General features: G+C 51.1%; 1 protein-coding gene across 3 annotated transcripts in view; it reads right to left on the minus strand.

Moving 5' to 3' along the window:
* LOC126081166 (SH3 and multiple ankyrin repeat domains protein 2-like) overlaps positions 1 to 25,653 on the minus strand; it is a 490,404-nt gene that overhangs the window by 122,121 nt on the left and 342,630 nt on the right. For all 3 annotated transcript variants that reach the window (XM_049892759.1, XM_049892758.1, XM_049892760.1), the window contains one exon: positions 19,808 to 19,921. In XM_049892759.1, the coding sequence (XP_049748716.1) occupies positions 19,808 to 19,921 (114 nt within the window). The remainder of the gene's footprint in view (positions 1 to 19,807; positions 19,922 to 25,653) is intronic.

The following is a 25,653-nucleotide window of genomic DNA, read 5'->3' on the forward strand; positions in this document are numbered from 1 at the left end:
AAGAATGACAGCTCTCGGGCTCCCCTGAGAGTGTGTCACGTCAATAATACAGAGGTCAAAGCATTGTGGAAAATGTAAACGTCCTCAAAATGAAGGTGAGTGATTCCCCTCCCCCACGCCACCTTCCTCTACTGGAATGTGGATCTGATGGCTGGAGTTTAGGCAGCTGCTTTGAGCCACGAGGCAGCCTGTTAAGGATGATGGAACAACAAGAAAGGAAGAACCTGGATCCCGAGGAGCTTGGAGCCACTGTGTCAGCTCTGGACTGCCTTCCTCTGCCTTCTTTAAAATGAAAGAGAAATGAACCTCCTCTGTCTTATTTAGGCCACGGTTCTTTTGTGTTTTTATGTCACGTGTGGTCAGAACGAATCCTAGTGGAAACACTGTGCTGTGGGGGCACAAGCACCACGTCTTGGATATTATGGCTGAGGAAGGGTGACAAAGGGAGGAAGAGTTCTCTGTCAAGATAGGAATGTCTGCTTTTTTAAAGTCATTTCAAAGCACCTTATTTATTAGAGATTTACCACCAGGCTTCCCTCACCCACCTCTGTTGCTGCTGTGTGCTGTCCAGTCAATTCCAACTCATAGCAACCCTACAGGGCAGATGAGAACTGCCCCAGGGGGTTTCCAAGGCTGCAATCTTTAGGGGAGCACTCCTGCAGAGCCACTGGGTGGGTTCTAACGGCCAACATTTTGGTTAGCACCCGAGCACTTAACCACTGCGCCAGCAGGGCTCCTTAACCACTGTGCCACTGGGGCTCCTTAACCACCCATAAGCCATACCCGTTGCCATCGAGTCGATTCTGACTCATAGCAACCCTGCAGGAAAGTAGAACTGCCCATAGGGTTTGCAAGGAGCGGCTGGTGGATTCGAAATGCCGACCTTAACCACCCTTAACCACTACGCCCGAAGCAGCGGCTCTCTCACTCGTGTTCCAGTCAAGGCTTTAACCAAACACTGGAAGGCTGCACGTGGAAATCAATGGCCCTCGGATCACGCGGGGCAGAAGCCATGTCACGGCTCCAACAGGTAGGGCGGGCCCGTGTCGCACGCGTTAAAATGTACCCCTCGATCTTCTTTTTGTTTCATAACAACTCCATTTTGTCACTCTAATTTTAGTGGCAATGTTTTTGTTCCAATCAGCAATCATTTTGGAGAAGTAGGCTGCTGGAAGAGTTCTTGGCATACAAGATGACAAGCAATTTTTAAACGGCAGAAGACTGACGATTTTTAATCACACTGAATTCTAAATCTGTCTTGGGCCGGTTAACGCTCGTTAGAAAATAACTAGCTGTCTCCAAGACGTGAAATTCATTCTGTGAGCGCTGAGCAGCTACCGCGGGCAGTGTGCCTACAGTGTGCCAGGCTGGGTGCAGGGGCGTCAGGAAGGACCCCTGGCCCCAGGTAGCGCATGGTCAGGAGTAGGGGAGACAGATAGTGCTGCCGAGACAGAAGCCCACATGGGGAGCTGGGCTTGGAGCATCCGGTGTAGCTACAGAGAAGAGAACCGGGCAGGAGGCCAGAGCTCACTACTGCCCACTCTCCACCCGTCCAGCTCCCGGGGTGCCTGCCACGCTGACCTCACGCTGCTGGGCCAGGAATCCAGAATGTTCTGCCTGGGGCTCACACCAGCCCATGTGACTTCTCTCTGCCCTCCGATCCTCCGTTCCCTGTCTTGCGTCCTTTGGGTCTCTCCTGACCGCCCCACTGTGCAGGATCTGTGCTGAGAAGCTGTGTGGGCCAGTGTCATGAGTGGGACTGTGTCCCCCCAAAATATGCACTGGAAGCCCTGAGCCCGGTAACTGTGCTTGTGACCCTGTTACATTACTGGGGCCATACCAGTGTAGGGGGTCCCAAACCTAGTCAAGTCTGAGCTACAAAAAGGGCAGAAGGGACACAGGAGCAGAGCCACCCAAACAAGCCGTGGAATGACGGCCACGACACTGTGATGCTACAGAGAGTGACCCGTGGGGTGAGTGGCCACGTGTGCCCAGCGGGGGAAGGCCTTGAAGGGATACCGGAGCTGAGCCAGGAGGCTAGGAAGGGCGGCTGGGCAGAACAGCTTTCCAGATGAGGGAACAGCATGCTGGAGGCCAGGCTGCAAGGGAATCGAGGTAGAGGGGAACTGGGGCACGAGGGGCACTGTGATCACTCCACAGCAGCCCTGTTCTGAGTGTTGGTTCCAGCAGAGGGTTGGGGTGCTGATTCCACATAATGGGTCCATGGACTGCAGCAAGACCAGGGATTTCTCTCCCTTTAGCCAGGGCGTCACCCAACCTGAGAAGGGTTCCATCTTCCCCAAGCCTCTCCTACATACTTCTCCGTGTGTGCACGTAAGCCCAGGAGGGGTCAGGTGGAGGAGGGAGGGTAGACATCTGCTCACTCTTATACATGCAGCCTGATGCGTCTGCAGGGCCATGTGTGTTGGTGCCTAGCCCACCAGCACATGGAGTCACAGCATTTTGTGGGTCATCAGTAAAAGGGTCTGATGCCCCGTTCTTCTTCATATAGTCCAGCTTCTCGGATTATCTGCTCAGCATACAGATTGAATAGGCACGGTGAAAGGATACAACCCTGACGCACACCTTTCCTGGCTTTAAACCAATCAGTATCCCCTTGTTCTGTCTGAACAACTGTCTCTTGATCTATGTAAAGGTTCATCATGACCACAACTAAGTGTTCTGGAATTCCCATTTTTCGCAGTGTTACCCATAGTTTGTTACGATCCACACAGTCGAATGCCTTTGCATAGTCAATAAAACACAGGTAAACATCCTTCTGGTATTCTCTGCTTTCAGCCAGGGTCCATCTGACATCAGCAGTGATATCCCTGGTTCCACATCCTCTTCTGAAACCGGCCTGAATTTCTGGCAGTTCCCTGTCGATATACTGCTGCAGCTGTTTTTGAATGACCTTCAGTAAAATTTTGCTTGCATGTGATATTAATGATATTGTTTGATAATTTCCACATTCGATTGGATCACCTTTCTTGGGAATAGGCATAAATATGGATCTCTTCCAGTCAGTTGACCAGGTAGCTGTCTTCCATATTTCTTGGCATAGACAAGTGAGCACCTCCAGCGCTGCATCTGTTTGTTGAAACATCTCAATTGATATTCCGTCAATTCCTGAAGCAGTGTTTTCCACCAATGCCTTCAGAGCAGGTTGGACTTCTTCCTTCAGTACCGTCGGTTCCTGATCATATGCCACCTCTTGAAATGGTTGAATACCGACTAACTCTTTTTGGTATAATGACTCTGTGTATTCCTTCCATCTTCTTTTGATGCTTCCTGTGTCGTTTAGTATTTTCCCCATGGAATCCTTCACTATTGCAAGTCGGGGCTTGAATTTTTTCTTCAATTCTTTCAGCTTGAGAAACACTGAGCGTGTTCTTCCCTTTTGGTTTTCCGTCTCCAGCTCTTTGCACATGTCATTATAATACTTTACTTTGTCTTCTCGAGAGGCGTTTTGAAATCTTCTGTTCAGTTCTTTTATTTCATCAATTCTTCCTTTTGCTTTAGCGGCTTGACGTTCGAAAGCAAGTTTCAGAGTCTCCTCTGACATCCATCTTGGTCTTTTCTTTCTTTCCTGTCTTTTTAATGACCTCTTGCTTTCTTCATGTATGATGTCCTTGATGTCATTTCACAACTCGTCTGGTCTTCGGTCACTAGTGTTCAGTGTGTCAAATGTGTTCTTCAGATAGTCTCTAAATTCAGGTGGGATATACTCAAGGTCATATGCAGATGACACAACCTTGCTTGCTGAAAGCGAAGAGGACCTGGAGGACTTACTAATGAAGATCAAAGACCACAGCCTTCAGTATGGATTGTGCCTCAACACAAGGAAAACAAAAATCCTCACAATTGGACCAATGAGCAGCATCATGATAAACGGAGAAAAGATTGAAGTTGTTAAGGATTTGGTCGGGTGAATGAATGAATGAATGAGTGAATGAATGAGTAAGTGAGTGAGCAAGTGAGTGGTGTTCCAGCACCGGTTTCTTTGACCTGGAGAGCACACACCAACAGCAGTGGGTTGGTGGCCCCGTTCCTGGCAGAAAGTAGGGCACGATCCCTTGGCAGTGAGTCCTGGGTAATGAGGACAGCTGCCCTCCTTTGTGCTCACAGCGGCTGGGTTGGATGATAAATGATCCAGTCACCCTGGCAAGCAGAGCTCTTTCTAGGACTCAATGCCGAGAGTGAGCACGCTCCCCACAAGAGAAGCGGGGGCTGCAGGCCAGGAACTGGGTCAGGTCCCTGCTGGGCCTTTAGAGCGGTCAGCGCTGCAAGGACATGCATCCAAAACAACTCAGGAGCCACATGGCGTATGGGAGCTGTCACTCAGTACTGCACCTGGAGTGTACGGCGGGGGGCTCTGAATGAGTGCAAAAAATGGGTGTGTGTACATCAGTGGCTGTGTGAAGGTGTGTGCACACTTACGTGTGCACACGTGTGTGTCTGTGTGCATGTGACTGCGTGTACATGCGTGGGTGTTCATGTGTGTATGCCTCTGTGTTTATGTGATGTGCGTACACGTGTGCGTGTGTACCTGTGTGTGCATTTCTACATTGTATGTGTGCATGTGTGTTTCCATGTGTGTATGTGAGCATGTGTGTGGATTACGTCTGTGTAGCTTTCATGTGGTCTTCAGCGACGTGTGTGACACAATGCCATGACCCACGTGCCGGGGGGCGAGGCACCAACACACCTAGGCCCTGCAGACACATCAGGCCGTGTATGCAAGACTGAGCAGACATCCACCCTCCCTCCTCCACCTGACCTGGGCACACACACACGGAGACGTGTGCTGGAGGGGCATGGGGAAGATGGAACCCTGCTCAGGTCGGGGGACGCCCTGGTCATGGGGAGAGACAAGTCCTATCTCGCTGCAGTCCATGGACGCATGATGTGGAGTCAGCCCTCTCTCCTTCCTGCCTCGGTCTCCCTCAGGGATGGAGCCTCCAGGCCTGACTCCGACAAAGGGCATCTGAGCACACACAGTGCTGGCTTGGGCGGCTGTCCAGGGAGACAGTGGGCAGGGCTCTGGTCCCGCTGCCCTCCAACGCTGTGCCTATTCGCTCGTGGGGGAACTTCCTGAGCCCACCATGGTCAGCACAGCAGAGGCAATTACCAGGGACCCCCTTTGGACAGACCCGGCGGGACAGACTGCAGCATGGACGAACTGGCCAATGAGGCCCGGGCCGCAGAGTGACCACCAGCAGGTCACCTCACCTCTGGGGCTCTTCTCTGTAAGGTGGGGACTGGCCCCCGTTTTCTGGCTGGGAACCCCGGGAACACACATCAAGCTTTGAGAGGCTGTCATCAGCATCTGTAACTGGAAAGCCCTGAGTGCGTATGGAACGATTTCGGCTTCCTCCTCTCCTTTCAGAATCAGAGCCCTGCAGCGCTTGCTCCACTTGGGACTCGGTCCTTCTCCCCACGCCGCACCCAGGGTTAACAAGGCGCGATTTCTCACATCTGCAGGACTCCCCATCCCCTGGGGTCTGGCCCCTGCTAGTTCTGTTTTGTTTTCAGAGAAAAAAAGATCGAGTTTTGTTTTGGATGTGACCATCAATCCAGTTACCAATGGCCGCCTCGTCCCCTGCCATCTGCAATGTGATGAGCCTTCATGTCCCCATTGCTTTTCCTTGATGTTCGAGGTTAGCGAGACAGACGTGAGTGTTGTTAGTTGTCGTCGAGCCGATTCTGACTCATGGAGACCCTGTGTGTGCACAGTAGAGCTGCCCCATAGGGTTTTCAAGGCTGTGACATTTTGGAAGCCGATCGCCAGGCCTTCCTTCCAAGGTGCCTCTAGGTGGGTTTGAACCGCCAACCTTTCAGCCGGTCGTTGAGCGCTTAACCATTTGTGCCACTCGGGGACTGCGTAGATGAGTGAACTGCATTTTTCATCTTTAAAGAGAAATGAAGTCCTGGCACACGCTACGACATGGTGAGCCTCCAACACGTGCTGCTGAATGACAGAAGCCAGACGCGAAAGGACAGACACTGAATGATCCTGTTGTTGTTGTTAGGTGCCGCCCAGTTGGTTCCGACTCCTGGCAACCCTATGCACAAGAGAATGAAACGCTGCCCAGTCCTGGACCATCCTCACCGTCGTTATGCTTGAGCCCCTTGTGGCAGCCACTGTCAGTCCACCTCGTTGAGGGTCTTCCTTGCAGTACTGAGAAAAGGCAAGCACGCGGAGGCTGAAGCTGACTTACTGGTGGTCGCCAGGGGTGAGGGTATTAGAAAGGGTGTGGCGTTTCTGTGCAGGGGGAGGGGAAACCTTTGGAAATGGACAGTGGGGATGGCTGTACGACACAGTGAACGGAATCAATGTCGCTGGATCGACCGACCACGTAAAAATGGTTAAAATTCTTTGTTATGTATATTTTACAACATGGAAAAAAAGTTTTGTTATATATATTTTACCACATGGAAAAAAAATTATGAATTTCAAGACAATGAGAGCAGAGCGTTCAACCAAGCACGGGGACATTCTGAGCGCAAGGACCACGTGACTGCACGGGTCATTCACCCGTGGAGGCTGTGCACACCAAACCCTACCGGTCTGAGAAAAAGAACAGTCCACCACCCTGACACCCCTAGCCACCCAACTTTCCACCCGATACCCCAGCCCTCTGACTCCCTTAGCCCCCTGACTTGCCAGCTCCCCACCTAACCCCCCCAGCCCCCTGACTCCCTCAGCGTCCAACCCCCACAGTCCCCACCTGGCTCCCCTAGCCCCCTGTCTCCCCCAGCCCCCACAGGGCTGTGGACCCTGTCTTTGGTGAGCTGCAGAGACCTGCACCCAAAAAAGAACCCTAGAAAGAGAAGGGCAGGGAGGGAGAGGCAGCCAGACTCCTGCCCAGGGTGTCCCTGAACTTCTCATGTGGAGGACAGAAATGAGGGGGGTACCACGCAGTGCCCACCCCCCTCTGTCAGTGGGTCATACCGCGGCGACTTGCTTGTTACTGTGATATCAGAAGCTACATCACTGGTATTTCAAATGCCAGCAGGGTTACCCATGTGGGCAGGTTTCAGCAGAGCTTCCAGACTAAGACAGACTAGGAAGAAAGGGCTGGCGGCCTACTGCCCCAAATTAGCCAATGACAACAGAACTTTTTCAGATATAGGGCTGGAAGATGAGCTCCTCAGACTGGAAGGCACTCAACATACGCAGTGGCCACAACAGTGGGCTCAAACATACCGGCTATCGTGAGGATGGTGCAGGACTGGGCAACGTTTCTGTTGAGTATGGGGTCACCCTGTGTCAGAGCTGACCTGATGGCACTAACGACAAAAACTGGGTAGGCTGCCTGAAGGACGAGCGCCCTAAAGAGAGAAACGCAAAGCTTTTAAACGCAAGGCGATTCACCAGAGTGTGATTTATAAAAGCAAATCCAATAAATAAAAGCCCTGCAATGTCCCAGACGGAAGAGGGGTAACGAAGTGACCCATGTGACATGCCCGTGACAAGTTGAAGAGTCACTGGGAATTGTGCTTTGGAAGAATATTTTAAATTCATGGCATGATGTCCTTGGTTGTTTGGGAAAAGGCAGATCTATAATTACACAGGATGAGCTCACTTTTGGTTAATGTATATTTATGTTCGAAGAAGGACCAAAATCCTGACGGTGACTATCAAGATGGGGTAGGGTTGTGAGTGGTTTTTATTTTCTTCTTTATATCTTTTGGTGTCTTTCAAATTTGCTCCCGGATCACACACGACTTGCGTAACAAACGTTAATTTAAAAAGTGAATGCCTCGCCAAGGAAGACGTACAAATGGCCAACAAGCAATGAAAAGATGCTCAACATCATTAGTCACCAGGAAAATGCAAATCAAGTCCACAGTGAGAACCACTTCACACCACAGGGACGGCTATAATAACACAATGGAAGATGACAAGTGTTGGCGAAGATGCGGAGGAATCGGAACCCTGTGCATTGCTGGTAGAACGTAAAATGGTGCAGCCTCTTTGGAAAACAGTCTGGCAGTTTCTCAAAAGGTTAAACATAGAGCTACCATGTGACCCAGCAATTCTTCTCCTAGGTAATATACCCAAGAAAACTGAAAATTTATGACCACATGTCTTACGCTGTGTTCTCCAGAGGAGCAAAATTAGTAAAGTGTATAAATATATATATACCAAAAAATAAAAAAACCAAACCCGTTGCCATCGAGTTGATTCCAACTCATAGCAACCTTATAGAGAGAGAGAGATTTATATCAAGGGAATCGTAGAGCCTGGAATGTCCCAAGTCCTTAGATCAAGGTAGAGGCATTACCTGATTGACGTAGCTACAGGGGGTGGCGAACCCAAGACTGGCAGGTCAGAGAGCAAGGCTCTTGCTCACAGGCTGCAAAGACCGACAAATTCCCAGATCGGCAGGCAAGACCCCAGGTAAGCTGCTAGTTCAAGTCCTAAGAACCGCAGGTCAGATAAACACGGCCGAGCTGCAAGATCCAGAGCGAGCAAGGGCCCACGAGCCTTGCCAGAAAGTCCGCCTACATGGGAGGCAGGCCACACGCCCAAGGAAACCCCCTTTCAACCGACTGGCTACTCACAGCAGATCCCATCATGGAGGTGATCACATTACATCAAATCTTACCATGGAGATGATCACATCATTATACGACTCCCAAACTACATCCTAACTGCCAAACCACTGAGAATCTTGGCCCAGCCAAGCGGACACACAACCTTAACGATCACACCACATGATAACTTGTACACCAATGTTCACAGCAGGACTATTCACAACAGCCCAAAGCGTCCATCCGCAGCTGAACGGATAAGTGCGATATGGCCCATCCATACAACAGCATATAAAGGAATCAAGTTCAGATACCTCTACAGCATGGACGAACCCTAAAAACTTTAGGTTCCCTGAAAGAAACCAGACACAAAAGACCACATACTGTATGATTCCATTTGTACAGAATGTCCGAAAAACAAAAACCAAACCCACTGCCGTCAAGTCGATTCTGACTCATAGTGACCCTATAGGACAGAGCAGAACTGCCCCATAGGGTTTCCAAGGAGCACCTGGTGGATTTCAGCTGCTGACCTTTTGGTTACCAGCCGCAGCTCTTAACTACTACGCCGCCAGGGTTCCCATAGAATGTCCAGAACAGGCGAACCCATAGAGACAGAGAGGTTAGTGGTCGCCAGCGGCTGGGGAGAGGGCAAATGAGTGACTGCAAACGAGTCCAGCATTTCCTCCTGAGGTGATGAGAATGTGCTGGAAGTACACGGTGCTGACGATTGGACAACCTTGTGAATACAGGAAAAAAACACAGAATTGTACATTTCCAAAAGGTTAATTTGATGGTCTGTGAATTATATCTTAATTTACAAAAGCACTGTGAAGGCCATGACTGACGTCCCTCAGCTCACAGAGGGACTGTAAGATGAGGTAGGAGACAGGTGTGGCTGCTGGCTGCCCTTGGGCCGGCCCTGACTCATGGCGACCCCATGCAGGACAGAATGAAATGCCGCCCGGTCCTGCCCTGTCCCTAGTGGACCAGATCGTTGTGACCCATGGGGTTTTCATGTGCTGACTTTCAGACACTGACGGCCAGGCCTTTCTGCCTAGTCTGAAATCTCCTCTGAAACGTGTTCAGCATCATAGCAACACCCAAGCCTGTGCCGACAGACGAGTGCTGGCTGAGCATGAGGTGTGCTGGGCTGAGAATTGAACCTGGGTCTCCCGCACGGAAGGCAGGCGCTCTACCACTGAACCACCGCTGCCCTCGCGGGAGACAACTGTCACGAAGTGATTTCACAACCTGCTTTGATAAAGCACTTTGAAGCTTTAGATATTTGCATTTGCTGAAGGTGGGTGCCGACCCTAGATCCGTATCTGCAGGTGCTTCGAGCCGACCCCCCTTCCTGCCCTGTCTCCTTGGCTCCCCCATGCCAGGTCTCCTGCGAACCCGGGGCTCCCGAGCCCACAGAGGCTGCCTGGTGGGTCGGGGACATGCAGAGCACCGTCCCAGATGTTTTCCTGGCTCCGGGGCGAGTTTGACAGCAGCCTGGCCTTTACAGATCACCTTACATATGCATGTCTTAAATTTAATCTGCAAACGTGGAGATTGCCTCGTTACCAGCATACGGCCCCCATAAGCCAATGTTTATTCATAATCCCCCGATCTGCTTCCTATCGTCTATTTCAGAGAAGCCAAAAACAACATCTTAATTCAACAACAGAGCACCATATGACAGCTCTCACTTTCTAAAACGAGCCTGGACCCAAACTCTGGGTGGGCCACTGGGCTCCTGTCTGCAGCCCTGGCCCCGGCTAACTACCCCGAACTGGGTGCTCAGGTGTCAGCTGAGAGACCTCAGGTCTGTCCTCAATAAATTTACGGGACAGATGGCGGGTCAGCGGTGCCACCTGCACATACTGGAAACAGCTCAGTCACTGCACGTTTATAGGGCACGACAGCAGCTGCCTTCTGGGACACACCTGAATCCATGCCACACGCACCATGTCGAGAAGGCAAGGTCAGCAAGCTCTCCCAAGCAGGGTGCCCTGGCCCCAGAGCCTTTTCTCTGGCTCTGCATGCTGGGTTGAGGGGGGGCAGGTGAGCCTACAGAGTCTGAGGACCCCCATGTATCTGGGCTGGTTTAAGGACAGTGCTGCCTGAACAATCTCCAGTGGCCAAAGCCCCAGAGATCCCAGCACGAACGCCAATGATGATGGTCTTATCGCGAGTCTTCTTCACATCCCACTGCCCCACTGCATTCCAGGGTGTTCACAAACCTATGATCTAAAGGCATTTAGCTGCCTAATGCCAGAAAGGCTTAAAATGGGAAGGGCTACACAAATGAAACCGAGGGAGCTGCAGGAAGAGGTCGTGGGTATCTATAACCACAACTGCTCATGCAAAGCCCATCCACTCATTCATCCACCCACCCACCCACCCATCCATCCACCCATCCACCCATCCACCCACCCACCCACCCACCCACCCACCCACCCACCCATCCATCCATCCATCCATCCATCCATCCATCCATCCATCCATCCATCCATCCATCCATCCATCCATCCATCCATCCATCCATTCACCCACCCACCCACCCATCCATCCATCCATCCACCCACCCACCCACCCGTCCATCCATGCACCCATCCATCCACCCATCCAGGAAGCACTTTCTTAGCATATACTCTGTGGCAGGCACTGTGCTAGGTACGGGCAGTACTAATGTGAGTCAGTTATATCCTCCAGATCCTTCGCTCTCATTGAGGGCAACCTGCTTTGATTAATTTGCCTCAGAAATACGTATTTACAAACTAACCTACACCCTCTCCCCGCCATATTCGGTCCCTTGGCTTGAACCATCTGCATAGATTAATTCTGCTCCAACACAAGGCTCTTAATCCCACCTCATCAAATATACCACCTGGAAAACTGCTTAAAAATACAGATTCCCAAGCCTCACGCGGATATTCTGATTCTGGAGGGCTGGGGTGGAGCCCTGGCTTTGGCATTACTCTTGGACTGGTAGGTTTGGGCCTTAGCTCTAACATCCTGCCTCTCTCCACACACACCGTTCCTCGGGGGTCTGCAGGCGTGGCGTGTAGGGTGACAACAGCAGAACAGCTGACGTTCAGTCGGGTCCACTGCTCAAAATGAGTCCCATCGTCACAGCAGTCCTGGGGGACACACACTCTGCTGGCGCCATTTCACAGATGAGGACGTGAAGGCTCAGAGAGGTGGAGTAACTTGCCCAAGGTCACACAGCAAGTAGACGGTGGGGCCTCTGACTCCAGAGGCCTTGGCTGTAAGTTGGAAGCCATGCTTGCCTTGCCTATGGATATTGAATTTTTGGTTAGTGGGTTCTGGATGTTGCATGTGGGGCTCCAAGCCAGATCCCCAGGAAGGAGGAAATTCCTCGAGGCTAACCCAGCCTGTGGGTCTGTGTATGGCCTTGTCAGGTAACAGGCTCAGGACAGAGGTCAGTCACTGCCCTCAACTCAGACAACACAATGGCCCTGTGGAGGCTGGGCCTGGGATGGTGAGGTGGGAACGGGCTGACCCCAGAAGGTCCGATGGAAATGAACATGTGCTCTTGAGCTCGGTTTAGAGCTATGCCTTTGCAGCCCTCTTTCCTGCCCACTGCCATCTGTATCCGTGGCCCCATGTGGCTGTAGGAATGGCCCCCAGCCCCTATAAGAGTCTGAGCCACGCCCTCACCCCTCCCTCCAGAAGGTCTCAGCAGAGGGGCAGGGGCAAGACGGGCAGAGTGGGCACCCAGCATCACCAGGTTACCGTGGTAACCCTGCGCAGGCCACGGCCACTGCTGGGGGGAGCTGGGACCCAGAGCCACGCCCAAGACTGACCCCCCCCCCACCCGAGGGAACCCAAAACAACAGACAGACCCAGCAGAACTCCATTCCGGGGGCGAGCCCAAGCGTAGAAACTGGTATTTAAAACCAGAACAGCTGCTTGGAAACAACCGAGCACACGCCAGAGCAGAGCACCGAGGCTTTCAGCGTATTTTAATAAAATGGCGTAAAAGAAGGGGGGGCTGTAGGCTGCTGCCACGCTTGTTTGACAAAAACATCATCATTAGCGGCCAGGACAAAGAGTCCTCATATTTGTTTTATGTTCCGTTACGGAACATCTAGTAACTCATCCGGTAGCGGCCAGTTTGGTTGCTTATTAATATTTTAGATTACGATCGTGCTAACAGTGCCGTTTACTTGTATTTTTAAATGCTCTGAAGATAACAAAAACAGGCTATTTTGGAAGAAGCCACCATTGCCATCGTGATGTTCTGCAGAGGGTTTAATATGCACTGTGAGTAACGGAACTTCTACTTAATAGCAGGACTCTGCTAGCCCCTGCCTGCAGGCGCCAATGGGAGCCACCCAGAGCCTCGGTGACAGCTCCACCCCCTTCTTTGTCTGCGAGGGAAAGGCTCCTAGTTGGGTGGGAAAAGCAGGTCACAGTAATGGCTTCCTCATATGCAAGGGGCCCAGACGCTCCGGCCTCCCCTTCTAAGGGACGTCTGTGGTTCAGCCTGTTCTCCTGCCTCTGGCTGTTTCAATACCTGACTTTCCTTGGTGTCACCCTGTCTCTGCCCCTGACCCTGGCCAGGGCTGCCACACTCCCCAACTGCTCACATCGCCCAGCTCACAGGGGTGAGCACATCCGTGATCCACGTCAGTCCAATCAGGGTGAATCCCGGCACTTTTGCTCAGCAGCCGGGAAAGGGCCATTCTCTCTTGCTGCAGGACTTGGACTTCTGGGGATTATGTCTGAGACTGTTAGGGGCCGCAGTGAGAGCCGAGGTGGCCAGAGACCAAAGCTGCCATGGAGGACTCAGGGTAAGAGATGGAGAGCAAGCTCCTTGGGGACATTGTTTGAGCACCTGGATCTAGCTATGCCTGAAGCCAGACAATTCTCGGCCTTTCAATTGGAGGAAGCATTGGGATGGTTATTGTCACTTCCAGTGGAGAGAGTGGTGATGCAAAGAACATTCCCTGAGTTGGGACGGGGCAGCGAGATACCCTGGGTCAGGGGTTAAAGGTCAGGTTTCAATCCCACTCTATCACTGACCAGTCGTTTAATCCTCAGCAACCATGACCCAGATTTTGTTCTCTGAAGAGCATGAGAACAAAAAACCCGAAATCAGTTTCCTCAAATTTAGGTCGTTAAAACTGCGTCGTCTCAGGACCTCAAGTTCTCTAGGAACTTCTTTATTCTGTGTCTCCATTTAAATGATGACTTAAGTAAGTACCCTCTGCTCGGTTTTAAAGACAAAATTCTTTTGCCTTGATAACTCACATTTTCATAGACTGAACTTGAGTGTTTGCATCAGGGTTTCTTAGGGCGGGTGGATTACCTGGGGTCCACCTGAACGAATTCCCTCTTAAAAGCGATCTGCAGGTTACCAAAGTAGGAGCAACGCTGAGCCAGACAGAAACTAGCCTCCTTCTGGCTCTCATCTTCTCTGGGTGGTGATGAGCTGGTTCCCCAGTTGTGGCTCAAGAAACCAGGGTTTCCTTCACTGGGGTGATCCAAGTTCAAATCCAGAGGCTGCAACTCACAAGATGTGAGACCCTGGACAAACTGCTTAACTTCTCTGGGTGTCTATTTTAGTTTTTTAATGCTGGTGTGGTGCAGTGGTTAAGAGCTGGGCTGCTAACCAAAAGTCAGCAGTTCGAATCCACCAGCCACTCCTTGGAAATCCTATGGGACAGTTCTACTCTGTCCTATAGGGTCACTGTGCATCGGAATTGACACAATGGCAACGTTTTTTTTTTTTTTATTAACAGGAATACTACAGGTGGGTGGCTTTAATGAACAGAAATTTATTTTCTCACAGTTCAGGAGGCTAGAAGTGCCAATTCAGGGCCCCGGCTCTGGGGGGAGGCTCTCCCTGTTAGCTCTGGGGGAAGGTCCTCGTCTTAGCTTCTCCAGCATTCTTCTTGGCGTTCCTTGGAGATCTCCATGTGGTATCTGTCTTCCCCGTTTGTGCTGCTTCTCTGTGTCTAATCTGTTCCTTTTATATCTCGGAAGTGATTAGGTTTAAGACTAACCCTACATGGATATGACTTCATTAACATAACAAAGGAAACCCTATTCCTAGATGGGATTGCATGTATGTTGTTGTCGCTGTTGTGCGCTGTAGAGTGGATTCTGACTCGTAGTGACCCTACAGGACACAGTAGGGTTTCCCAGGAGTGGCTGGTGGATTTGAACTGCCGACCTTTTCGTTAGTAGCCAAACGCATAACCACCGCACTACCAGGGCTCCTTATTTCTATAGGAAGCTCTTCGCATTGCCATTTTAAATGGGAAAACAGCATTATCTGCTATTAGCAGAAGGAGACCTTATAATTAAATACAGCGAAAAGGGAGCAGGGTGATTATACCTGAGCTGGCGCTGGGGTCTGCAGAAGGCGTTGAGCCCTCGGCCTGGCTTCTCAAGCCCACCTACGGGTGCCACAGAAGAAAGGCTTGGCAACCTTCTTCCAAAACATCAGCCATTGAAAACCCTGTGGAGCCCCCAGCCCCTGAGGAAAAGATCAGCACAGTGCAGAACAAAGGTTTGCGAATGCGTAAAACTGACAAAAGCCTTACTTCTAGCACATGTAAAGATCAATTACAAATCAATAAGACCATCTAACAGCTTACAGAAAAAGACCTGAACTGGCGCTTGATGAAGGAAGTGACCCAAACAAATGGCCGATAAACAGGAGAAAAGGTGCTCAACCTCAGATGTTATAAACCAAACCCAAACCATCGTTGTTGAGTCGATTAGGACTCTTGACGACCCTTGTTTGTCAGAGTAGAACTGTGCTCCATAGGGCTTGCAAGGGTGTGACCTTTCAGAAGCAGAATGCCAGCCCTTTCTTCCGAGGCACCTCTGGGTGGGTTCGAACCCCTGATCTTTCGGTTAGCAGCCAAGTACATTCACTGTTTGTGCCGCCCAGGGACTCCTTCAGATGTAATAAGGGAAACGCAAATTAAAACCCCAGCAGTCGACATACACCCACCCGACAGGAAGAATCTGGCAGGAAGATCTGCCAGTAACAAGTGGCTTATCCACACGCCACAGAGAGCAACTCCTAAATACTGATTGATCTCAGCTTCCGGGAAAAACAGCAGAACAAGGACAGGCCTGGCTAATCTTATCCCCAACAGGCTCCATCAATGCGTATGGCGTCTGCTCCACCTGCCGTGACGCTCCCCGAAACCCACAGGACAACTCATCTGCATATGCTCCCGAGTTACTAACATCTTGCTTGGGGTCTGTAATTAGGCCCCCTCACTGACCTCAGTAGCTTCCACGTGACCCGGATCTGCCTGCCTCTGGAGGCTGGAGGAGGAGAAAGGGGTGGTGCAAAAGGTGAAGTGCTCAGCCGTTGACAGGCTGGAGGTCCAAGTCCACCCAGAGTGCCTTGGAAGAAAGGCCTGGTGATCCACTTCCCCCAAATCAACTACTGACCCCACACGTGTCAGAGTAGAACCCTATGGAGCACGGTTCTACTCTGACACATGTGGGGTCACCCGTGAGTGAGAGCTGAGTAGACAGCAGCAGTTTTTTTTTTTGTCTCATCGTCACAAAGCTCTGCCCTTTTTGTTCTGCATGAACACTGCTCATCAGACAGGCTCTTTGAAATCCAATTTCCTCAGGCACTGCTTGGCCTGGTCATTTTCTTAGGGCCCTGGTGTCAGTTTCCCTTTGCACAGGAGATGTGTCACTGAAAGTGACGCTGTACACACGTTAGTTTTCATAAACTGGCTCATCGACAGGCGCCGAGCGATGCTCTGGGAAGTATTACCCCTTTGCTTCTTATTTGAGATCTGCTATCAAGGTATGCCCTATTACAGATCGACTGCCACTGTTCTAGGGAGGACGGATCAGGCCAGCAGCCAACCCAGCACTTTCAATGTCCAGCTCAATGTCCTCCTTTTCAAGTCACAGGGGTGCTTCCTCCTCGGATCCAGAGCCTTCTACATTACATTACAGTTGTGACGTTCTCATTTTACCATCTGTGGTTGGCAGAAAAACTGCCCCTGAGGGGCCACGTCCTAACCCTCAGGACCGGTGAATGTGTTAGGTTACATGGCAAAGGGGAATTAAGGCTGCGGACAGAATTAGAGTTGCTCATCAGCTGACTCTGAGATGGGAGGTCACCCTGAGTTATCCAGGTGGACCCAAAGTAATTCACATGAGTCCCTAAAAGTGGGAGAAGAGGCAGAAGGATGGCTCAGAGAGATGCGATGTGAGAAAGCCCTGACCCACCATTGCTGGCTTTGAAGATGGAGGAAGGGGCCATGAGCCAAGGAATGCAGGTGACCTCTAGAAGCTGGAAAAGACAAGGAGGTGGATTCTCTCCCAGAGTCTCCAGGAGGAACACAGCCTGCCGCCATCTTGACTTAGCCCAGTGAGACCATTAGTGGATTTGTGAACTACAGAATTGTAACACAGTAGATCTGTGTTGCTTCAAGCTGAGAAATTTGTGGGAATTTGTTACAGCAGCAATGGGACACTCACACACGATCCTTCTTCCAGCTCCTAAGATCTTTAGGGCAACAGCAGTGTGCAGGTTATCTGTCTCCCTCTCAGACCCCAGCAAGAACTGGGGGGACAGGAGGTGCTCAGGATCAGGAGTAGCAGGGATGGACAATGGACAACTTTGTTCTCTCAGTGTCTTATAATCAGCGATTAGCTTCACATTCTCAGGCTGCCAAGGACACATGGGCAGACAGCCCTACAGTGACTCTCTTAGTCTCTAGTGCTGCTGTAACAGAAATACCACAAGTGGATGGCTTTAACAAACAGAAATTTATTCTCTCACAGTCTAGGAGGCCACAGGAATCCTAATTCAGGGCGCCAGCTCTAGGGGAAGTCTTTCTCTCTCTGTTGCCTCTGGGGGAAGGTCTTTGTCACCAATCTTCCCCTGGTCTAGGAGCTTCTCAGCACAGGACCCTGGGTTCTTCATTCAGGATGGCATGAGGCCCCCTCCTCTCTGCTCAATTCTCTCTTTTATATCTCAGAAGAGATTGACTCAAGATACAACCTCATCCTGTGGATTGAGTCCTGCCTCATTAACATAACCGCCCCTAAACCTGCCTCATTAACATCACAGAGGTTAGGGTTTACAACACGTAGGAGAATCACATCAGATCACAAAATGGGGGACAACTACACAATGCTGGGGATCATGGCCTGGCCAAGTTGACACGTATTTTGGGGGGTGGGGGGGGGTCACAATTCAATCCATAACAGCAACCTTCACCAGAACTGCCACAGCCTTCTGGAATGCTGACCCTCAAGCTGGGCATCAGTCCACACAGAGAAGGCTTCCTCAAGGATACTCTCCTGCCAAGTGTGATCAGCAGCTAGAATGTCCTTCTAGAAATTTCTGTCACTTCTGACAGCTGCCTCCCACAATAACACAAACACAAACCACTACCCCTCCTTCCAGAGGATGTAGACCAGATTGGACAATCTCCAGCTCCTCTACTACCCCCGGGAAGGGAGAGGCCAACAGACCAGGAAAGCCACACTTTCCTCTCCAGGGAAATTAGAGAAAATGCCCCGGAGCAATGCAGGCAGGTGGAGGGAATGCCTGCAGGAGAGAAGGGAACCGGGGAGCTCGCACTGCTCCTGCCTTCTCCAAAATGGTCCCCAGGAGCTGGTATCCAGGGCCTACCCACACAGGTGTGGCCAGTGGTGTCAACTAACGAGGAAGGGAGGGAGGGAGGAGCCTGCAAGCACCATAGGTAAATGACAGGAGAGGGAGGGGAAGATGAGGGGAGGAGGAGGGCTGGGTCCTCCCAGGAACCAGGAGGGAGGAGAAGAAGGAGCAGAGACACCCAGTAACCTGGGAAGGTGAGTTAAGCTTTGCCCTTCACAGGTAAGAGAGGCTGCAGGGAGACCAGGCACAGGCGGACGCTGGAGGGGCCGGAGGAGGTCCAAGCTGTGCCAGGACTCAGCATCCCATCCCCCATCCAGAAGAAGATGCTCCTGTCCCCCCACTGACCACCGTCCCCCCACTGACCACCATACCCCCACTGACCACCGTCCCCCTGCTGACTACCATGCCCCTGCTGCCCACCAAGCACCCAGCTGCCTTCCCCAGGAGCAGGCTGGCAGCTACAACCCAGTCTTCCTGTTCAAGGCTAAGTCTGGGGCATTTCTTACCCGACACCCCCAGCATAGCAACTTTACCTGTCCCCTCTGTGGCCTGACCCTGAGCAGAGACTCAACAGTAGGACAGTTCAGCCCAGACCGGCCCCACCTTGACATCAGGCTGATTCCCCAACAGACCTACAAAGCCAGCAGGTCCCCGGGAGACCCAGTGGACAGGGAGAGGCCAATGTGCTTCCAGTGTATTGTTGTTGTTGTTAGGTGCCGTCGAGTCGGCTCTAACTCATAGCGACCACGCACAGTGCTTCCAGTGTATACGCGTCTACAACTCGTCATTTCCCAGCCAGCTCGAGTCGGGTAGACCTGATAATGGGGCAGGGGGCCACCCTTGATGGGATGATCACATCTGAGTGGTGCTCAGGGTCTGCACAGGGACAGCTGCAAAGTCACAGATCACCCGGAGAACACGGCCACTGCTGAGGAGCCTCAGGGTCAGACAACCTACCAGAAGCCAGGCACGGCACGGGATTGGGCCAATTTCCTCTCATAACGCTGAGCGTGCCACATTCCCCAACACTCACACAATCTTTTCCTCAAGGCAATCTTATATAAGTGGTCTCATCGTAACATTTTAATCCATTCAATCATCCAGCGATCAGTTTTAAAACCATTTTCAGCAAGTGCTATATTCAGGAGTTCTGAGAGACGCCAGAATGATTTTTTACTGTTAACACTAAACTCTTCTGAGCACTGTCCACCTCGGCACCCAAATGACACAGTTCTCAGTGTGGGATGGTGAACGCAAAGCCACCTGTTTCAAGACATCAGTGTAAGAGATAGAAAAAGAGGATTTGAGCATTTCATCAACCCAAAAAAGTCTTTTTTTCTGACTGCTAGGAGTTACGATCTGTGTTTTCTGGAAAGCGTATCGAGCAGACTCCTAACTAGAAGCCACCATGACGTTATGTGGTGGATTTCTAGTTTGGACAAAGTTCAGGGAAATTTAATCAATCAACCTGTTTTCAATGATCTCGAGACACCTTTGTTTCAGGCTCAGCTTCTTCCCTAACGCAATACCCAATTCTTGCCGCATGCTATAACTTCACAGACAGCACCGACCCCAGGGCTGCAGAGTACGCCAAAGAGACCAAGGGCGGGCTCGCAGGTTGCCCCGTCTTACCTGCCTGGCCGTCCCTGGGTTTGCACTGCACCTCCTCCACACACTCAGCCGGAAACCACCCGATGTGGCCGCGGGCGCTGCCTTCCCAGAAGCCCCCTTCACCGATGCTCAGAACTAGAGACAACAGAAGGGGAAAGATGTCAGGTGACAGGAACACAGAGAACAGAGAGAGTGAATGGAGTGTGGTGGGTCAAACAGTGCCCCTCAAAAGATACGCTGAAGTCCTAACCCCTGGCACCTGTGAATGTGACCTTGTTTGGAAATAGGGTCTTTGAAGAGGTTGTCAGTTAACATCAGTTCATACTGGAGTAGGGTGGGTCCTAATCCAATTGGAGTCCTGTCCCTACAGAAGAGACAGGGCAGGGAGACGGCCATGGGATTGGAGGCAGAGATGGGAGTGATGCCACAGGAACATCTGGGGCCACTGGAAGCTGGAAGAGACAAAGAAGGGTCCTCCCCTAGAGCCTTCAGGATCCTGCTGACACCCTGAGCCTAGATTTCTAGCTTCCAGAAGAGCGAGAAAAGAAACTTCCGTTGTTTTGTGGTACTTTGTTATGGCAGTCCTAATACAGGCAGACGCATTGCATTGGGCAAATCTGCTGCAAACGACCTTTCTCAAGTGTTGAAAAGCAAAGTTGTCAACCTTAACTACTAAGGGGCGCCTGATTCAAACCATGGTATTTTCAGTTGCCTCATATGCATTCAAGAGCTGGACAATGAATAAGAGACTGAAGGGGGAACTGATGCCTTTGAATTACAGTGTTGATGAAGAATATTGAATAATACCATGGACTGTCAAAAGAATGAACAAATCTGCCTTGGAAGGAGAACAGCCAGAATGCTCCTTAGAAGCGAGAATGGCGAGACATCGTCTCACGTAGTTTGCACATGTTATCAGGAGGGACCAGTCTCTGGAGGAGGTAATCATGCTTGGTAAGGTGGACGGGCAGTGAAAGAGAGGAAGACCCTCAATGAGATGGACTGACACAGTGGCTGCAACAATGTGTTTGAGTGTAACTATGATTGTGAGGACCAGGCTGGTTTCATTCTGTTGTACGTGGGGTTGCTATGAGTCGGAACCAACCTGATGGCACCAGCAACAATGACAATACAGGGAGAAAGGGAGCCGGGCAGGGCAGCGAGTGCCAGAGCCCCCTCAGCCGAGTCTGCAAAGCAAGCGGTGCTTGTCCGTTTGCCCTCTGACAGTGCTTCCTGTGGACACGGAGGCTTGGCCAACTGTCCCTCAGAGAGAACAACAGAGAGGGGTGTAGTCACCCCGTCCACAGATCTTGTATGTCAAGGAGACCAAAGGGAGGGGAGGCAGGTGCAAGAAGTCCTTTTGTTGCTCACAGTGCCCCACGACCTTTGGTTGCAAAAAAGAAGACCCCTTGGAGAAGGGGGTAGGGGCAAACACAGTGACCTTGTTTAAAGAGGAACCACTCTGCACAGTAAACACAGAGAGAAGACCCGCGTCTTGGGACCCATCCATTGGGCGCCATCTTGTGTCTGCCACGTGGCAGGGCTCACTGCTGTTTGAGACAGAAATACACCCAGGGCGTCGGCTCACCCTCAGCAATGTTCATCACAATGGCAACTCGTGGGCCCCGGTTTTCAAGGTCAGGCTACACATACAGGAAGTGACCCACGTGACACAGTTCCCACCCCACCTCTGCTGAGGGCACAAGAGTGAGCTCGGTTAGAACTGGCCTGGACACAGCTTAAGGGTGGGAAGCTGGTGAGCTCGGGCTCGGGCACTCCCTTCCTGGGCTGAGTGCTGGGTACACAGTCAAAAAGAAATGAAGCCAGCGGCCGCTGAGTCAATTCCTAGTCATGGCGACCCCATATACAACAGACGCTACCCGGTCCTGTGCCATCTTCACAATTGTTGGTGTGCTCAAGTCCATCGTTGCGGTCACTGTACATTTTGAGTGCCTCCCAACCTAGGGGGCTCATCTTCCAGCACTCTGTTAGACCGTGTTCTGCTATAATCCGCTGGGTTCTCACTGGCTGATTTTTGGAAGTAGATCTCCAGGCCTTTCTTTCTAGTCTCTCTTAGTCTGGAAGCTCTGTTGAGACCTGTCCTCCATGAGTGACCCTGCTGGTATTTGAAATATCAGCAGCTTCCAGCATCGCTGTAACGCACAAGCCACCACAGTACAACTAGCTGACAGATGAGAGGTGGAGGGCACACAGTAGGTCCTTGATAAACAACTGATAGGAAGAAAAGTCCAAGTGGCTTAGTTTGCTTCATGGCTTTCTCCTGTGCATGGGCCCCACTCGGAAGGCCCATTCCCCATCTGTCCCGGGTGTCTGTGTTTTTAGACTCGACTGACGCTGAGCATGGGGGAGGAAGAGAAGCCTCCTGGGGGAGGAGGTCACAAGGGCCCACCTGCTTCCCAAGGCACCGTGGTGGCAAATGTTTGGAGGTAAGGGCAAAGCTGGCTGAGGGAAGGGGCTTAGGCCGTTGTGCCAGGCTAGGGATGTCCTCCCTGCCTTCTTCCCTTTAGTTGGCTGAGCAGTGGGGAAATCATACAATCTCTAAATATCTTAACCTTCTTTTAAATTACTCAGGATCCGAAGGCACCAGAACTACGGAAAAGGGCGTCTTGGCTGCAGAAGGGCTTTTTCTTTTATTCCTCATTTTAATCTCAAACGCCAGACAAAGAACCGCTGGATCCGCGATGCTTGAAGGTCACCAGAAGCGAAGACGCTGGCTTTATAAGTTCTTGTCTAATAATTTGAAGAAATGGCCTAAGTGGGACAGATGAGCCACCCCCCAGTCACCCAGCACCCCACTCAGCCCTGCTGACCCGGGTGTTCGCCACAATTTCAAACGGATTCTGGATCTGCCTGCGTCGTTCCAGTCAGAGCTCCAGGAACAGGACGTGTTTTCCTTTCTTTGTGGCTCTTTTGCTTGTTTGGAAAGGGTCAGGGGAGAAGGAAATTGCTTAGGGAAGACCTTAGCATCTTCTTGGATGGGACCCCAGCCACATATTACGTATGTGACGCTAGGGAGAGTGACTTGATCTCCCTGGGCCTCAGTTTCCTCATTGGCCGGCGTGGGATAATACCATTTAGCTCACAGTATTGCTGTGTGTAAAACAGCCCCATCAGTCAAGTATGGAAGAAAAATTCCATCGCTGCTTGCTGGTTTCCTTCTGAACTCCCCTCTTGGGGATCATGACTTCCAGCTCTGTGTTTTATCTACAACAAGCTTGCACTTCTGGGTGTGTTACTGTTATTATGAGACCAAGAGCAACGATGGAAGGCTTTTTATTACTGGCTGGAGAGAGTAGAGAGGTAAACACAACGAAACAAAAATGACATGTTGGAAGGAATTACCCGACAGGAGGAGCCCGTCACTGCAGACTGGTTTCGGCTGCATCGAGGGCACGGGAAACATGGAATTCCTGCTGAGGGGTATGAGGGAGGAAGGAAGGGATCAGGGATGGCTCCTGGGCTTGTGGTCGTACAAGTGGTAGTTGGTGGTCATCTTTATAGAAGAAAGAGGCATATGTGTTGTGTGCGTGTGTGTTGTTGTTGAATTTGCATTTTATTTTCCAGACTTGCTGGAGTTAAAAAGACTTTTTAAAAGAATCAAAGAGTAGAACCCTGGACAAAGGTCGGGTGGGGGGATGTGCAACGGAATTTCAAATCCTCATGGAAGCCAGACATTCTGGAGCGATTGAGGGTGGATGAGCACCCAATGTTACTGCCCTGAGCTAATTTTTAAAACTTAAACCAAAACCATCCCCTGAAGCCTTCTTTAAACCAAATGTTATTGTTGTTGTTAGATGCCATCGAGTCAGTTCCGACTCATAGCGACCCCACGCACAACAGAATGAAACCCCGCCCGGTCCCGCGCCATCCTCACAATCGTTGTTATGCTTGAGCTCACTGTTGCAGCCACTGCGTCAATACATCTTGTTGAGGGTCTTCCTCGTTTTTGCCGACCCTCTGTTTTACCAAGTGTGATGCCCTTCTCCAGGGACTGATCCCTCCTGATAACACGTCCAAAGTATGCGAGATGTAGTCTTGCCATCCGTAATTCGAAGAAGCATTCTGGTTGTACTTCCTCCAAGGCAGCTTTGTTTGTTCTTTTGGCCGTCCCTGGTATATTCAATATTCTTCACCAACACCACAATTCGAAGGGGTCAATTCTTCGCTGTCTTTCTTATTCATTGTCCAGCTTTCACATGCATATGAGGCAACTGACAAGACCATGGCTTGGGTCAGGCGCACCTTAGTCCTCAAGGTGACATCTTTGCTTTTCACATCTGCATAATGCAGGTTGTTAATGAGTTTTTCTCCAGTCCTGATTCCCCATTCTTCTTCATATAATCCAGCTTCTGGGATTATCTGCTCAGCATACAGATCGAATAGGTATGGTGAGAGGATACAACCCTGACATACAGCTTTTGCCTACTTGTGTGCTCAAGGGCAAATTTAATTAGTTTCCTGACGGGCGCACCTGTGCCCAGGTGGGAACAGGTGTTCCTTACACACAGTCATGAGCTGTAGGGTAGTGGGGAAATTTCTTAACTAGAGATACGCACCTATAAGAGATGGGCCTGATACCTCTGGCCTTTAGTTACTGTGTGATTTAGGCAACCACATACGCAACCTAGCAGCACAAAGGCAGGCAGCAGTTAGAGCGATGGGCTTCCCGCAGGCGGGGCAGACATGGCCCCAACACAAGGCTCCGTCCAGAGAAGGCCATTCACCCAGCAAACACGTTCCAAATCCCTGCTGTGTGCGGGCCCTGGGTGAACACTGTGGATGCAGCAGTGAGCGAGGCCCCCAGGCTGCCACCAAACATGTCTGCAAGGCCACGTCCTGTGCATCAGAGTGAGTCTGGTATGTTATGGGCTCAAATGAGAATGACGGGACATGTAGACAGCAGTGGTCTACTTCAGGAAGGGTTGTATCAGTAACATTCAAAACCGCAGGTAACGTGAATTCTTTCCTTGACAAATAGCGCATTTATCACTTAGAAATTAACAAAACTGTTGCTTTAAACAGTATCGGGACAATTTAGGGACTCCAGGTCCTATGGTTATGATGGATGGAGACCCTACCTAGAGCACTCCTACGGTAAACCGCTGTAAAACCTGAGCGCGATCCGGAAAGCAAGCACATGAAGGTGCTGATCGGTGACGGGAAGCAGCTGGTTCCGGTGGGGAGCACGCGCGTGCCTGGAGGACAGGAGACGAGGGCAGCTCCACAAGAAAGTCCCTGCTCCATGGCTTTGGGCCTGGCCTTCACACAGGCAAGGGCAGTGGTGGTTCAGGGTAGAATTCTCTCCTTCCATGTGGGAGGCCCAGGTTCCAGTCCCAGTAAAGCAATGCACCTCATAAGCTGCCATTCCCAGCGGAGGCTTGCGTGGTGCCGTGATGCCGACCAGGTTTCAGTGGCGCTTCCAGACTAAGGCGGACCAGGAAAAACGTCTGGCGAGCTACTTCCAAAAATCAGCCGGTGATAGCTCTATGGATCGCAACAGTCTAATCCACAGCTCATTATCGGGATGATGCAAGATTGGGCAGGGGTTTGTTCCGTTGTGCCCGGGGTGGCCAATGGCAGCTGACAAGTATAGTTGAGACAGCAGGGTTGGTGGTGGAGGGGGATATGGGGGAAAACCCGTGGTCCTCTAGTCTGAGGAACCAGAAAGGTAAAGATGGCGTCTTAGTTATCTAGTGCTGCTCTAACAGAAATTCCACAAGTGGGCAGCTGAAGCAAACCAGAAACTTATTTTCTCACAGTCTGGGAGGCTAGAAGTCTGAATTCAAGGTGCTAGCTCCAGTGGAAGGTTTTCTCTCTCTGCCACCTCTGGAGGAAGGTCCTTGTCT

Source organism: Elephas maximus, chromosome 7 (genome assembly GCF_024166365.1).
Source record: "Elephas maximus indicus isolate mEleMax1 chromosome 7, mEleMax1 primary haplotype, whole genome shotgun sequence".
NCBI classification, from domain to species: domain Eukaryota; kingdom Metazoa; phylum Chordata; class Mammalia; order Proboscidea; family Elephantidae; genus Elephas; species Elephas maximus.